This window comes from Falco rusticolus, chromosome 9 (assembly GCF_015220075.1).
Source record: "Falco rusticolus isolate bFalRus1 chromosome 9, bFalRus1.pri, whole genome shotgun sequence".
NCBI lineage: Eukaryota > Metazoa > Chordata > Aves > Falconiformes > Falconidae > Falco > Falco rusticolus.
Window position 1 is genome coordinate 44142591 of NC_051195.1, and position 13288 is coordinate 44155878.

Here is a 13288-nt window from a genome sequence, read left to right on the forward strand (position 1 = left end):
CCATTTTGCGTGCTTGTTTGGGATATCTCAAAAAGGTAATAAAAATCCTACTTTTCTCCCCTGTGCTCCCCTGTCACCCTGCCCAAGAAACCCAAACCCTGCACAGACTAGACTGCAAGTCAAGAGAAGTTCTTCTGCTCAAAACTTCACTAATAATGTATTGTGTGACCTCAAGCAAAACAATTTTCTTCCCATGTTACAGCCTGACCTGTGATCAGGAAGTTAAGGACCTTTCCCTTGCGTTTCACACCATGCCCAAGTCTCAGGTGGGACCTGGGGTGGTCTCATCACAGCAAAGATGCAGCAAGAGAGAAGAATAAGAGTTGCATACTAAAATAGACCTCGTGCTCTGGAGAGTACTAAGAAATGCAACAATGCGATGGTCCTCCCTTCAGCGACGCTCTGCAGCTGCTATTAATTTTTCTCAAAAATTTTTTGGAGCTGTCCTTGGCGCTGCCAGAAGCATCGCACCAGCAGTCCCTGATGAAGGAGTTGCACACAGTGGATTTTTCCCCTGTGTGGGGAATCAGGGCGGTTCTCCACCCAGGATGTTCCCTGAAAAAGTTCCTGCCCATGTACCAACAGCCCTTGGGTTTTCCTTCTGCTCAGTGCAAGCCTCGGGAGTAGGAACTTCAAGGTACACCCAGCAAGTATTATAATTATTAATATTATTTTTTTTCTACAAGTGCTACAGCACACCCTGGACACGTGGCAGCCTGCTGGCACCAATCCAGCCCCACAGCCACTGATGTCCATGCCCGTGCTTCCCTGAGGTAACGCCAAGAAATGGGTTCAAATGCAGAAATTTAATAAGGGTTAATGCTAAAGGGAGCCGCATGCGCAACATTTTTGCACATCAGCAAGAGAAACCGTCCCTCTGTCAAAAACCTTGAAGGAATCAATTACTGCTAGGGTTTTTTTGTAAACCTCAGCTTAAATTATGTGATTTTGCTGCCTGTTGGACTCCAGGAACTGCAATCTCCATACTGGATCCACACTGCAAAGGCAAATTTGCAAACAGCTCTCTACTCAGACCAAGCATCTGTGAAGCCTGTATGGAAACAAACACAGACGTGGCCCATTTCTTTGAAGCATCCCAATTTGGGCTAAACTACATCCAGTTTCACACCAGATCTCAGGGGCTATCCCTCAGCGCGGTGGTCCAGCCAAGCTGCCTCCTGCAGCTCTCTCCTAGCCAGCCCGCCGGTGGGAGGCTGCTCTCCCGGTCACTAGGCACACTGCACACACCATCTTTGAATTTGTAAGGTTTTTTGCTAAGTTTTTATTTTAATTCAAGGACTTTGCTTCATACAAAATGTAATTGTAGAAACAACTGCAGAATTCAAAGTTTGGCTGATAAATATTACTCAGGCAGCAAACTAGGCAATCACAGAACCTTTTTTTTCCTTTTTTTTTTCCCCCTTTTTTGGGGGGGGGTAAAGTTCCGCTTGTGTTGCATGGTTGGAACTTTTATAATTTTTAACACTGTTTTTTTAAATATAAAGTTTTGCAACAAACCCCCAATTTATATCAAATATAATTAAAAATTAACAACTGATGAATACATTGTATCAAAAAAGTACGAAGATAAACATTTTCCATGCACATACTTTTTATATATATGTATATATGTATATATTTTACATGCAAACATTACTTATTCAAAGTACAGCCACTACGAGACTGGTTCTGGATGCAGAAAACTGATTGGTGCAATTCAAGTTTGGCAACTCACTATGAGGATTCTTGGAAATATCATGTATGCATTGAAGAGACAGCAGAGAGGCTGTAAAAAAAGGCAGGAAAAGGGTTATGAACAATTGTGGTCAGGCTTGTCTGTCACTGTCATCGACCCCTGCGAGGCGGGTGGAGGATTAGACAACTTGAGATTATTCTTCTTCGGGTTCTGCCTAAGAATTGGAGTGACCCAAGGCCGTCGTTTGGCTGTGCGCTTCCAGATGGTGTGTCAGTGAGGGGCTGGGGCCTGGGGGGCTGAAAAGGTAGAGGAAGGGGAAAGGCAGAGTGGAGAAAAAGTCAGAATTACTCAGTACAGAAAGACATCTCTTTTGCTTTCCATTGTGGGTACAATGTTTGCATGCACTGTCAGAGAGATTGTGTTTTCCCTCTCCTTCCTGGAGTAAAATAGTAACATTTTCTTTAAAATTTCAAATAAAGTGTTTGTGCCTTCATATAAGGAAAATGTATAAAACATTTGGTCACAATCATGCTGAAGCCTGAAACAGGAAAATCCAGCAGATAAAGCTACAGAATGGATGAAGGTCTTTCTGACTGTTGGTGGTTTGGATGTGTTTCCAAACGTGTCATCTTGTTGCATAGCCCTCCGTTTGCAAATTACAGCCATTACCCATGGTGGACCTCTGGCCACCGCACTTGCTTTATTCAAAGTGCACATAAATACAGAGACAAAGATATAGACAGGAGTTATCCTTTAGCAGAATCCAGGGATGAGATTGGCCAGAGATTACTAGTTCGTAACGGAACATAAAAAAAAACAAAACCAAAAACACAGAAGGAAACGAAAACAGGTTGAATTGCCTCAACAGAAGAGCTACAGGAGATGTGAAGACCCACCCTACAGCAGACTGCTCCCTGCCTGAGGCTGAAAGACTTTTGCTGGGAGCACGAGAGACCTCCTGAGCATTTTGGTAGCATCTGATGCCCTCCAAGCACCCCAGCGACAAAACGAGTCACCAGGGTCCAGCAGGACCTCTGCTCATCATAAGCGACCACTTCGGCTGCAGAGGTTTCACAGTCCTGGGGCTTGGTAGATCCTCTCAAAAAATTATCTGCCCAACCATCTCCTCCTTCCTATCAGCATTTTTAGCCATGTGCTTGCCTGGCACCTCCCACCCTTCCTTCTTTAACCTTTTGACAGCTCACTACGCGTCGTCTGGCTGCCTGTGCCCCAAATTAGCCCTACAACGGTTTGTCAGACCCACAGACACCAGGTCCTGCCCTGGCTTTTCTTTCAGCGCTCCCTCCCCACTGGCACAACGCGTTTGCCCCTTTCCCAGGCTCAAAGCACAGAAATTCACCCGTGCCCAAAAGAAGGAAATCATCCAACACAGGAGGCATTGCAAGAACACAGACATCTCATCCCTGAGAATCAGAGTTAGAGGTTTAGCGCTTTTTTTTTTTAACCTTCTCTTAACAGGCAACAAAATCAAGACTCTCTCCAACTGCTCTCTCCAACTGCCCATAGAACCTGGCCAGAGCTCTCGCAGCCCGACTGCAACTTGACATGCAGTGCAAAAGGCGCTGCTGCTCCTGCAAGAGCATCTCTGCAGATACTGTACTTTTCCACCTGCATCTCTCCTGCAGGACCTAAGCATTAGTCAATGAGAAAAGGCCGGTTTTATTTGCTGCAATCACTCCCCTCCCACCAATAAAAATATATATAAAATAAATAAAAAAAGAAGAAAAAGAAGAGAAAAAAAAAAAAAAGGCCAACAAAACCCAAACCAACCCCAAACCGTGTTTGCCTTCCCCACTGTAAGCTTCCAACCTGGTACTCGAATACACTGTCCAGTAACGCGACGCGGGCATTGTGTGCTCCGCGGAACCTCCAAGACGAGCAGCTCCTCCGGGCTGTGCCCTCCCTCCCCTCCTGCCCCTCCCCACGCTCGCCCAAGGTCTGATGCATCGAAGCAAGAGGTTGCATCGTCGCTGTGAAAGATTTCAAAGGTTAGGCACTTAGTAGTGAACAACTGGAGCATTCGGTAGAAACAGTGGGACCTGGAATGACAATTGGACTAATTCTCTACATAAAGAGTATTTTTTTCTTTTTTCTTTTTTCTTTTTTTTTTTTTACTGTACAATTTACAAAAATGCACACAATGAAAAGTTAAAGTTCTATCTAATAGCTTGATATAAAACCAATAACATTTCTTCTTCTCACCCCTATGCTTTTTCCTCTTTTTTTTTCTGGATATTTTTTTTTAGTTGTTTTTTTTTGCTAAATCAAGCTTATATTGTAAACAAGACAAAACAGTGAGGGCATGTTGCGGTCAACAGGAGAGAGGGACGGAAAGAAAAAGTCTCAGCAGCAAGGAAACAGTCCTTACAAAGTAGCTCTCTTGTGGCTTTATCATGTGTCAGTGTGAAGGACCCGACGTGGTGAGTAAAATAAAGAGATCCACATGGCAGCGGTGTCAGAGCAGAGTCCTGGCTGCCAGAGCGCTCCGTCAGCCCGGGGGTGGGTCACCAGCTCCGCCAAAAAGGATTGCTGTGGCTGAACATCAAGTCCCAATGGACTGTCCTTTGTTCTGGTCTGTGTCTCTCCTCTCCCAGTTTCTTGGGTAGATCACTTCTTTCTTAGCAGTGAATGAGATAAAAAGCGGATGCGATCTTTGTTCGTGCGTGTCCATTTGCAACCCCCGACTCCCACCCTGACCAGGGAAAAAATATAACAAATTAATTAAGAAATAGCCCAACAAAATCTGCGCCAATCTCAAAAAGGATCGACAGTCTGCTTTCTCTGCCGTTGAGGGTGAGGACTGCTCTTCTTTCGGCTTCTCGCATGTGTCGCAGATTTGGCATCTGGTGCGTGTCTTTGAACTAGACAAGGCAACAGGGAGGCAGGCGAGAGGGGAGAGAAAGATGCATTCCCCCCACTGCCTTCCCCCTAAGGAGGGAGCCTTCTTCCTCGATTTGTCTAGTGAAAAAGAAAAAAAAAAAAAAAAAAAAGAGAGGAAAAAAAAAAAGAAAAAAAAAGAAGGCGAGAGGAGAAAGGCTGCAGGAGTGTCTCCAGACCCAGGGGCAGAGCAGTTCTTGTGGCAGGGGCTGCCCCATGGGCCTCCCTCCGGCCCCAGGCACCGCGCGCATCGGAGAGCGCAGCCTTCCAGATGATAAAACTCATCGATTTTTAACACGCATGCCTTGAAGGGTTTTGCCATGCCGCTAGCACCAGTCATCCTCATCGGCTTCATGGTAGTAACTACGTCCTCTGGTGCCAGTCCCAGGGCCCGTGTTGAGACCCAGCGTGTAATGGTAGCCGTTGGGCACCCTGCGGATTTGGTGAGACTGGGAGGTCAAGGAGGAGACGTAAGAAGTCCTTGAGGACCGGCCCGAGTTGGTGGCCACCGCCTCCTCGAAGGTGAGCGTGTCCTCCGGCACCACGCAGTAGGGGCTGTCGGCGTCATCGCGGTGCCCCAGGTAGGGGTCGGAGCCGATGCGGGCCACCGCCGGCGGGGGCGGCTGCTGGTCCCCGCGCAGCAGCGCGTTGTGCTCGGACAAGCCGCGGCTCAGGCGTCCCGGGGAGAAAGTGGGCAGGCCGGTTTGGAAACTGGTGAAGTGCACGGGCGAGGAGTTAGCGGTCTTGTAAGTGATGCTGGGGCGTGGGGTCAGTGGAGTCTGTGGGAGCTGCCTCCGACCCCGGCATGGGGTACTAGCACCAGATGTCGACAGCAAGGGGCTCCCATTAACTGAACCACTGCCCTACATAAAAATTGGAACAAAGCAAATCAAAAAATAAAAAAGGGAAACACCAGACAAACACAAAGGCAGGCAGGTATAAAACAGAAGGAGAAGCAACAGAAGGGAGAGACAAGTCACAAGAGGAAAGAAAAGCAAAAAAGAGAGAGTTTAGACAAGCACAGTTAGGGGGAGGAGGTTCTCGAGAAATCATTCAACACAAGATGTAAAGTGCTGGAGAACTAAAGTTCTGCGAGCAGTAAAGAAGAACAGAAACGATCAGAGCATCAGTAGGACGCAAACTGGCAGACGGCTCCAACAGAAGGGGACACTGTCCGGAGGGAAGGCATCCACATCATACACGGGCTCGACATGCGCCTTACCTGCACTAGGTGGGAGCAGCTCAAAAACAAGGGAGGGTTTGGGGGTTGGGGTTTTTAGTTTTGCAAATACAGTTTTGCAAAACAGAACTCTTTGCTCTGGGGGTGGATTTTTGCAAAACTTCACCTGACAGTTGTGGTTACTGGTGCTGGGGATCGTTTCTCTGTTCAAAACAGAATTATATGGAAGGAGGGTTTGGGGGCAGAGTAATTTTTTGTAGGTTTGGGAATGAAATGCGTTTTGATTAAATAGCCCCGTTCTGGAAAAAAAACCAAACCAACAATGAAAAGCTTTTGGGGTGGGCTTTAACTAGCAAGTTCCTTAAACAAAAATACATTTACCTCCTCCTCCTCCTCTTTAATACTACACATTTTATTTTTGAGTGGCAGAAGAATCTGACAGCTTCCTGGGTTACTAATAGTGACACGTGGGAGTGAACTAAGCTACAGTAAGTTAAAAAATGCCACGAGTGAGAGGAACAGACTCTTGCTGTGGCATTTCTGTTTACATTTTCCCAGGGCAGTACATGAATAGCCCCGCGAGAGCATTTTAAAAATCTCTCAGCAGATTTTGAGACCAGACCTTTATTTTTTAAAGAGCCTCTTTTCCTTCCTAGAAAAACATCAAGGTGTTGCTTGTTGGGCTAGCAATCAGTGCTTGTTCTGCTCTGCCAGCACAGTTTTCAGGGCAAGCGCAGCAGTGCTGGAGACTACCAGCCCAGGAGCTAGATGCAGAGGCTATTTTAGAAGCTGTTCACATGAGCCCTGCCCTGTCCATCAGAAGAAGGGGTGATACCTGCATTATCTGGGGGTGCAGAGCAGCGTGGGTGTCACGCTCTGCAGCCCTGCTCTCCGCAAGCTTTGGGGACTGATGTGGCATTTGCTGCTTGTGCTGCTGGGCCAATGACTCATGTCTTTCACAGCCTGGAAACAGTCTTTGCCTTTCTCTTCTTTCATTTTTACCCTCTCCCTTCTCTGGCTTCCTCACATTTCAGCTTGACTCTCTGCTACAGACACGTATTCCCATCCCCGGCTGAGCTGCCTCCCATCACCTCCCTCCCTGTGGTGATGGAGCAGGTGGTGACCCCCACCCAGTGACCTACTGTTTTCCCAGATCCAGGAGAAGATGCTCAGCTTTTTGCAAGACCCTGAGGCTGAGCCCCTCAAAATTACGATACTTAAAAAAAAAAAAACAAACCAGAATTAAATTGTTTAGATAAATATTGCGCTGTCTAAAAATATTTTTTGTGAGATTTTCAAACCTTCTTTACCCAGGACCAATGCAGGAAAGGGTCTTGGACTGTAAAAAAAATGGTGAGGTCTTTTTTCAAAATGTCCAGCAAGCTCCTTCCTGCTGAAACATATGGAAATTCTAAGAGGTTTCATCTCATTGAAAAAAAATGCTTTTCCCAGATTAAATGGGATTTATGTTTAATAATTCTCCTGCGCTGAAAAGAACGCTGCATGTCTATGAACTATGGGAATGCTTCCGTTTTTTTAATTAAAACATATGTGATATTTGAAGTTCTGGTAAACTGAGCCCGCAAGAAAGGAGAGGCATCATGCTAAAAATCAGTGCCATCTTCCTGCCTCTCAAACCAGAGGGAGAAATTAAGAAATGGGAAGAAAAACTCATCTGAAAAATCATATGAAGGTCAGTCAGGGACTGCAGAAACCAGAAATGGAAAAGACACGTTAGGCTGCAGCTCCCTCTTGCTATGGCCACACGCAGTCCTGGGTGCATGGGACCTTACACCGATGTCACATCTCCCCCCAGGCTGACAATGACCGTGCAAAGCATGTCCCACGCCCAGGGCTCTCCAGAGCTGCGGGGCAGCAGTCCCTGAGCACTCACTGCAGGACACAGCCCCTGATGCTGCAGTGGACCATGCAGGGAGAGAGAAAGGCACAGGACAGGGTAAGAAGACAAAAAGCTGCTTCATTTTGCAGCTAGCAGGATGCTGCGCAGAAACCGCTTCATTTAAACCCTTCCCCTGGGCTCTAACCCCTGCTGAACACAGGATTCCTGCCCGCTCCCCACCAGCTGAAGCTGCTGCAGGGGCTCAGGGCTGACAGCACCCCTCAGCCCCTTGGAGACCCCCGGTCAGCCACACACCACCAGCAGGCTGCGAGCTCAGGGACACATTGGAGAGTGGCCAGAGCCCCCCTCCAGGCACAGCGGCTGTGCATCACTGGGAGTCCTCTTCCACCCGCATCCTGCCTTCTCCTACATCCCTCCTCTCCCTTACTGTGATTTCTTCTCCCAGCTAGAGAGCACATTTGAAGATTGATTTGACAGTAGGTAAAAATGAATTTTCCCTCAATTTTCAGAAAATTAACCTGTTCCACCATAAAGGACAGCTCTGAAGCCCAGGCGACGGCAGTTGGAAAATCCTGCTAATATGAGCAAACCTTGCTGAAATCACAGCTCTGGCTGCCTGCGATCCCTGTGCAGTATCGCACCAGCTTGTACTGCAATGGCCAGGATCTCTTTGGCAATCACCACGTGTTTGTGCACGGGGCAGCAGTGGGTGCTGCATTAACACAGCTGGCAGGGGAACAGTTCAGCTCAGTTGCCCAGGTCCCATGCCACGCTACCAGCCTACCTTGGCTCAGGTGGACTTTCTCCACCAGCATCAAAAGCTCTCCATTCTCAGGGCTCCCAGGCTGCTCTTGCTGCAACCATGAGCAAGGGAGTCCTTGGCAGTGGGGTCTCTGCAAGATGCCTTGAGTCACTCACACCGTAGGCGGCTACTAAAGAGCCATCAAGTGACACTTCCATGCCTCTTTTGGATGTGAAGCGTCAAGCAGGACCTCAATGGCTTTATCTGCTACTGCCTGGCTTTTCTTCCCCATTCTGTCTCCTTTCTGCTTGTCTCTAAACATACAAAATGTGTGTACGTCCCTGGAAGGCCTTAGGGCTCTTTTCCTGCCCTGCATCTCCTCACCTGTCTGTGTGGACCTTGCTCTGGCCCTCCGTTGGGCGAGGTGGGCCTGCTCTGGTCGGCAGACTTGGGCTGAGAACGCTCCCGGCTGCCGTAGCGGTCGCAGGAGTAGAAGCGCTGCTTTTCGGAGGAGGAGGAAGAGTGTTGCTTCCTCTCTTGGGACCGGCCACGTTCCTGCTTCTTGTCCTTGGAAGAAGACTCACCAGACTGGGCTACTGAAAGAAGAATGTTGGTTGGGGGTCACTAACATGGGAGGAACTTCCAAGTGTGGGTCAGGGAGGTCCTTCCAGGTAGATGGGACTCCAGAGCACATCAGATGACTTCTGGGCATCCCGAAGGGAGAAGGACAAGGGAAAAATTCTTGTTTGCAAAGCACTTACCAGCTTGTCCATCAGCCAGCTGGTGGGGGGACCTGTCCAAGGACTTCTGCTTCTTCTCTTTCCGCCGGTGACAGCGGTGGTGATGGTGGTGATGCCCTTGCTCTGGTGGCATGCGCTCCAAGGAGTACTCGTAGAGGTGCATGGCGTGAGGACGCTGCGGGGTCAGCGTGGAGACGGAGCGCTTCATGGGGCTCGTGTCAGGGATGGGCTGCAAGGGAGATGGAGGGACATGGAGCAGGGTGAGGGCAGGCACTGCACCGTGCTCAGCTGCTTGGTTCCCAGCACGGGGAGGGTCATACAGTAAGAGAAAGGGGCAAGGAGGGGAAGGAGAAAAAATGGTTAATTGGATATAACTGGAATGGGTAGAAGGACTTGTGGAATGGTAGATTGAGTGCTAAATTTGAGGAGCAAATGTGATCTCCATTTGCTGAAATGGGCTTTACTTTTAGCAGAGTGCCAATCCACAGGTACCATGGGTGCAGAGCAATATGCAGCACTTCACACCAAACACAGCATCACAGGAGTCAACAGTAGACTAGCAGGGTCATAGGGCAGCACAGTAGCAAGCATCTCACAAAGATAATTCTCCAAGACTAGTTTCACCCAAAGCTGCTTCAGGACCTGTTGTCATCCCAAAGCAACTCCAAAGAAGAAAGCATGAAAGCATTGCTGGGCATCATGTGGAGAGGGAATAAAATCAGGAACAAGTGGGCAAGGTACAAGCAAAGCCACTGAGAAATTAGTTCTATCTCCCTGTGGTTGAAGACCACTCCAATCAAACATTTAAACCTCTCTTCTGCCACTGTTGCTCCTTGAGGCCCTTGGGGCTGGGACAAGCAGGATAGCATGCATGTCCTGCAACTCTACCAGGACATCTCAAAAAATCACTACTTGGGTTTGCTATTGCTATTTTCAGATCATTTGTGGCCAAACATCTGGACACTGGGCACCTCCCACGGGCACTGCTGGACCCTGTCCTTGTGCCAGTGGCAGCTCCAGACCCTGTTCCCTTCCCTTTAGCTTCAAAACCTTACAAAAATGCTTTGCAGAAGCCAGGGCAAGTGGGCTGCAGGACAGCTGGTCTCACAGCCTATCCCTTCCCTACTACCCAATTGCCAGGTATAAAGCTTAGAAAATGAGGACGATTCCCATGCGTCCTTCTCTTTCACTCTGCTGGCCTCCAGCTGGCTCTGTGGTGGAGTCAGGGCTTCATCCATCCTCTGAAGGTTTCCCTGGGTCTGCCACTGCATCAAAGCTGCATGGCAGTGGAAAGACCTCGGAGCATGGGGGTCCAGCCAGCCAGGGAAGGAGCTCAGGACATCCTCCGGTCCCTCAGCTCTTACGCTGGCTGGAATTCACAATCCAATATGTGCCTCCAACAACAGTTCTTGCAGAACATTTACTTTGTTCACTGTAACCTTTCCAAAGAGCCTTGTATTATTTTTACAGTCTATGCCTATTTTGTTTGCTTATCCTGAAATTCAGATCTCTGTTGCCCCATGATATTTACACAATGCAAAGCCAGTTGTTTCACAGCTCTGCTCATTATTTTGAGTAGAAAGAACCACTCTCTCTCCCAGCTGGCTGTTGCGGGCAGGCTATCTTGTGTGCAAAGGTGCAGTCTGAGTTGAGTTTTTGTTTGGTGCTCTCTCTGTTGCTAGGCAGTTACCTAAATATTGGTGCTTCCCGTTTCTTTCAGAGGCACAAGGAAGACTTGGCTGGGGCAGGGGAGCACAGCCCAGCCTGTGGCATCGGTGCAGCCCAGGGTCTGCACCAGTTCACTTAGCGGGACCACGCTGTGCTGCATTTGTCCACTCTTGTGGCCCTTGTTGTGTGAACAAGAAATTACACTGAAGATCTTCGTGTTTGTCCTCATTGCTTGCTGTTCAGCCTGAAGATGGAGGGAGGCAGAGAGGTCTGTACGGTGGATGGTCTGATGGGCAAAAAACGTGAAAATACTTCCTACTAAAAACCCTTCCTCAGATTTCCAAAATCCATATAAAAGCTGCCAGCAAGAAGACAACAGAAATTTCCCAACAAAAAGCCAGCCATTGATAAGAAATGAACATTTCTCTTTGGACATGATTCTGTGCTTGTTCCAGGGACAAAAGTCCCCACTGACACTAATGGGAAGTGGCAAAGCAGTGAATACCCTTTCCATAAATCCTGACAATGCTCTCGTTACGTTAACGGGGCATGCACAGACTCCCCACAAGCCTCGGGAGACTATACCATAACCCTTCAGAGAATTACTAATTGCTTCTTCATTACCAAACCGATTGTTTTCACTTCCTAAATTCCTGTGCAACAAGGCATACAAAAACCAATAAATAAGCAAAACAAACAAACAAACAAAAAATCCCTGCTATTACAGCGTGCAGCGTGCAATCGTGGATTGAGGGAACTGCAGCAAAGTGGAAAGAGATAGCGGCTGCAACGGTGCAACATTGGACTCCAAATGAGAAGGGGAAAAAGTAAAGGGTTAAGGAAGGTTAATTATTTCTTAACATGAATTTAATAAGGTACAACTTAGTGCAAACTACATACTGCTAGGTAACTCCCAGGTGACCGTGCTTTGCTCCTCTGCAAACAATTCGGACAAGATGAGAACATTATTTGAAGCAGCCCCACAGTACAGCCATTGTCAGACATCACGGCAGATGTGCAGCAGACACGATGACAAAAAGGGAGGGGAGGTGATGGGGGAAGAGGACAGCAAAGAGCGAGGGAGGAGGTGAGATTGAAAGCATAGGAAGATATTTTTTTTGTATTAAAAAAGTAGAACATAAAAAGACAGAGGAATGACAGGCAAACAGAAAGGGAGACATCCAGAAACAGAAAGCATTGCAAATAAGGGTTATAAAAAAATCAAAGTTTGGGGGGAGCAGAAGCAGCATGTGAGAAGGAGGGTGAGGGCATGGAGGGGGAAGACACACACAGAAAGTACATCAGTTATTTGCCTGAAGCTACAACCACCAAAACATAATATTATTAAATGAGGTTAGATCCGCTCAGATATTACGGGCCTGATTCATAACAAGATTCAGGAGCTTTGGCATGGGGCAGCTGTGCCCTGGGGAACACGTACCATGCTCCTGCAAGAGACACTCACTCCTGCAAATACTCGAGTGCAGGGGAGAGGAGTTCCCTGAGGAAAGGCTCGTGCTGCTGGCACTGCTGCTGCCAACCGCACTGCCTGGGAAGGAAAGATGCTACCTGTGGTCCAGGATAAAGAACAATTTTGTTCTGGGAAGGGGGAAGGGAGGGGGTATGGGTTTGCTTTGGGGTCTTTTTCTTTTATTAAGCATGTTGAGTAGTGTTCCCGATAACACAGAGAATCCCAATGCTCATACAAAGGCTGCAGTTTCTGAAGTCAGCTGGGAAACGCGCTAGCTGATGAAGTGTAGCTTGTGCCAGCCTGAGCACATCACCAACAAGATGCTATCTGCTGGAGCTATTGCCCTACGTGCAATACACAGGCTTTTAGTTCTAGGGTGCAGCGTACCCTTTACATTCTGCTTCCCATGGAGAGCAAGGGAAACAGCCCACAGCCACCGGCTGCTCCTTCCTGACTATGAATCAGGCCCTTTGGAGGAGAGAGACATGACTGTGAGCAGTAAGATGTTCTGACACACAGGAGGCAGAACGGTGGCTGGAGAGCAGCCGGGACAACAAGCTGGCAATGAACATGTGAAATGCCCCAAAATGATCTGTGAAAACCATGACATCCTGCACGCTAAGTAGCATCCACAAGTTGCTGTAAAAGTCAACTTTAGCGATGAGGCTTCTTTACAAGAAGTTGAACAAGGGAAATCCTCAACATCTTACTGACCAAAGCCACGATACAATATATGCTAAATATATAATAGAGTGGGAAGAGAAAAAAACCCAGGGAGGATGCTTAACGTCTCAATGCAGCCTACCAGGCACATACTCCCTGGTACTTCTGTACCTACTACATTCATCAAAGAGAATCACAGCACATCTCCAGCTTTCTTTGTGGCTAGGGCACAGGAGCACGCCTTGACTGGCTGTCTGGATAGACGGCATGCAACTGTCAACGGGAAACACATGCCTTCCAGGAATACAGGCTGGCAAACAGTATTGTCCTCGGTTAATGAGAACACACAGTACTGGGTAGGTAGTCCTG

The 13288-nt window shown here is 48.0% G+C and overlaps 1 protein-coding gene across 1 annotated transcript in view; it reads right to left on the bottom strand.

The window, feature by feature from the left end:
• Positions 1 to 1267: 1267 nt before the first annotated feature.
• The window catches only part of CACNA1B (calcium voltage-gated channel subunit alpha1 B), a 300338-nt gene continuing 288317 nt past the window's right edge, over positions 1268 to 13288 (bottom strand). The window contains exons 45-47 of the mRNA XM_037399979.1: positions 9139 to 9346; positions 8762 to 8973; positions 1268 to 5457 (exon numbers count right to left, since the gene is read on the bottom strand). Of these exons, the coding sequence (XP_037255876.1) occupies positions 4921 to 5457; positions 8762 to 8973; positions 9139 to 9346 (957 nt within the window). The 3' untranslated portion in view covers positions 1268 to 4920. The remainder of the gene's footprint in view (positions 5458 to 8761; positions 8974 to 9138; positions 9347 to 13288) is intronic.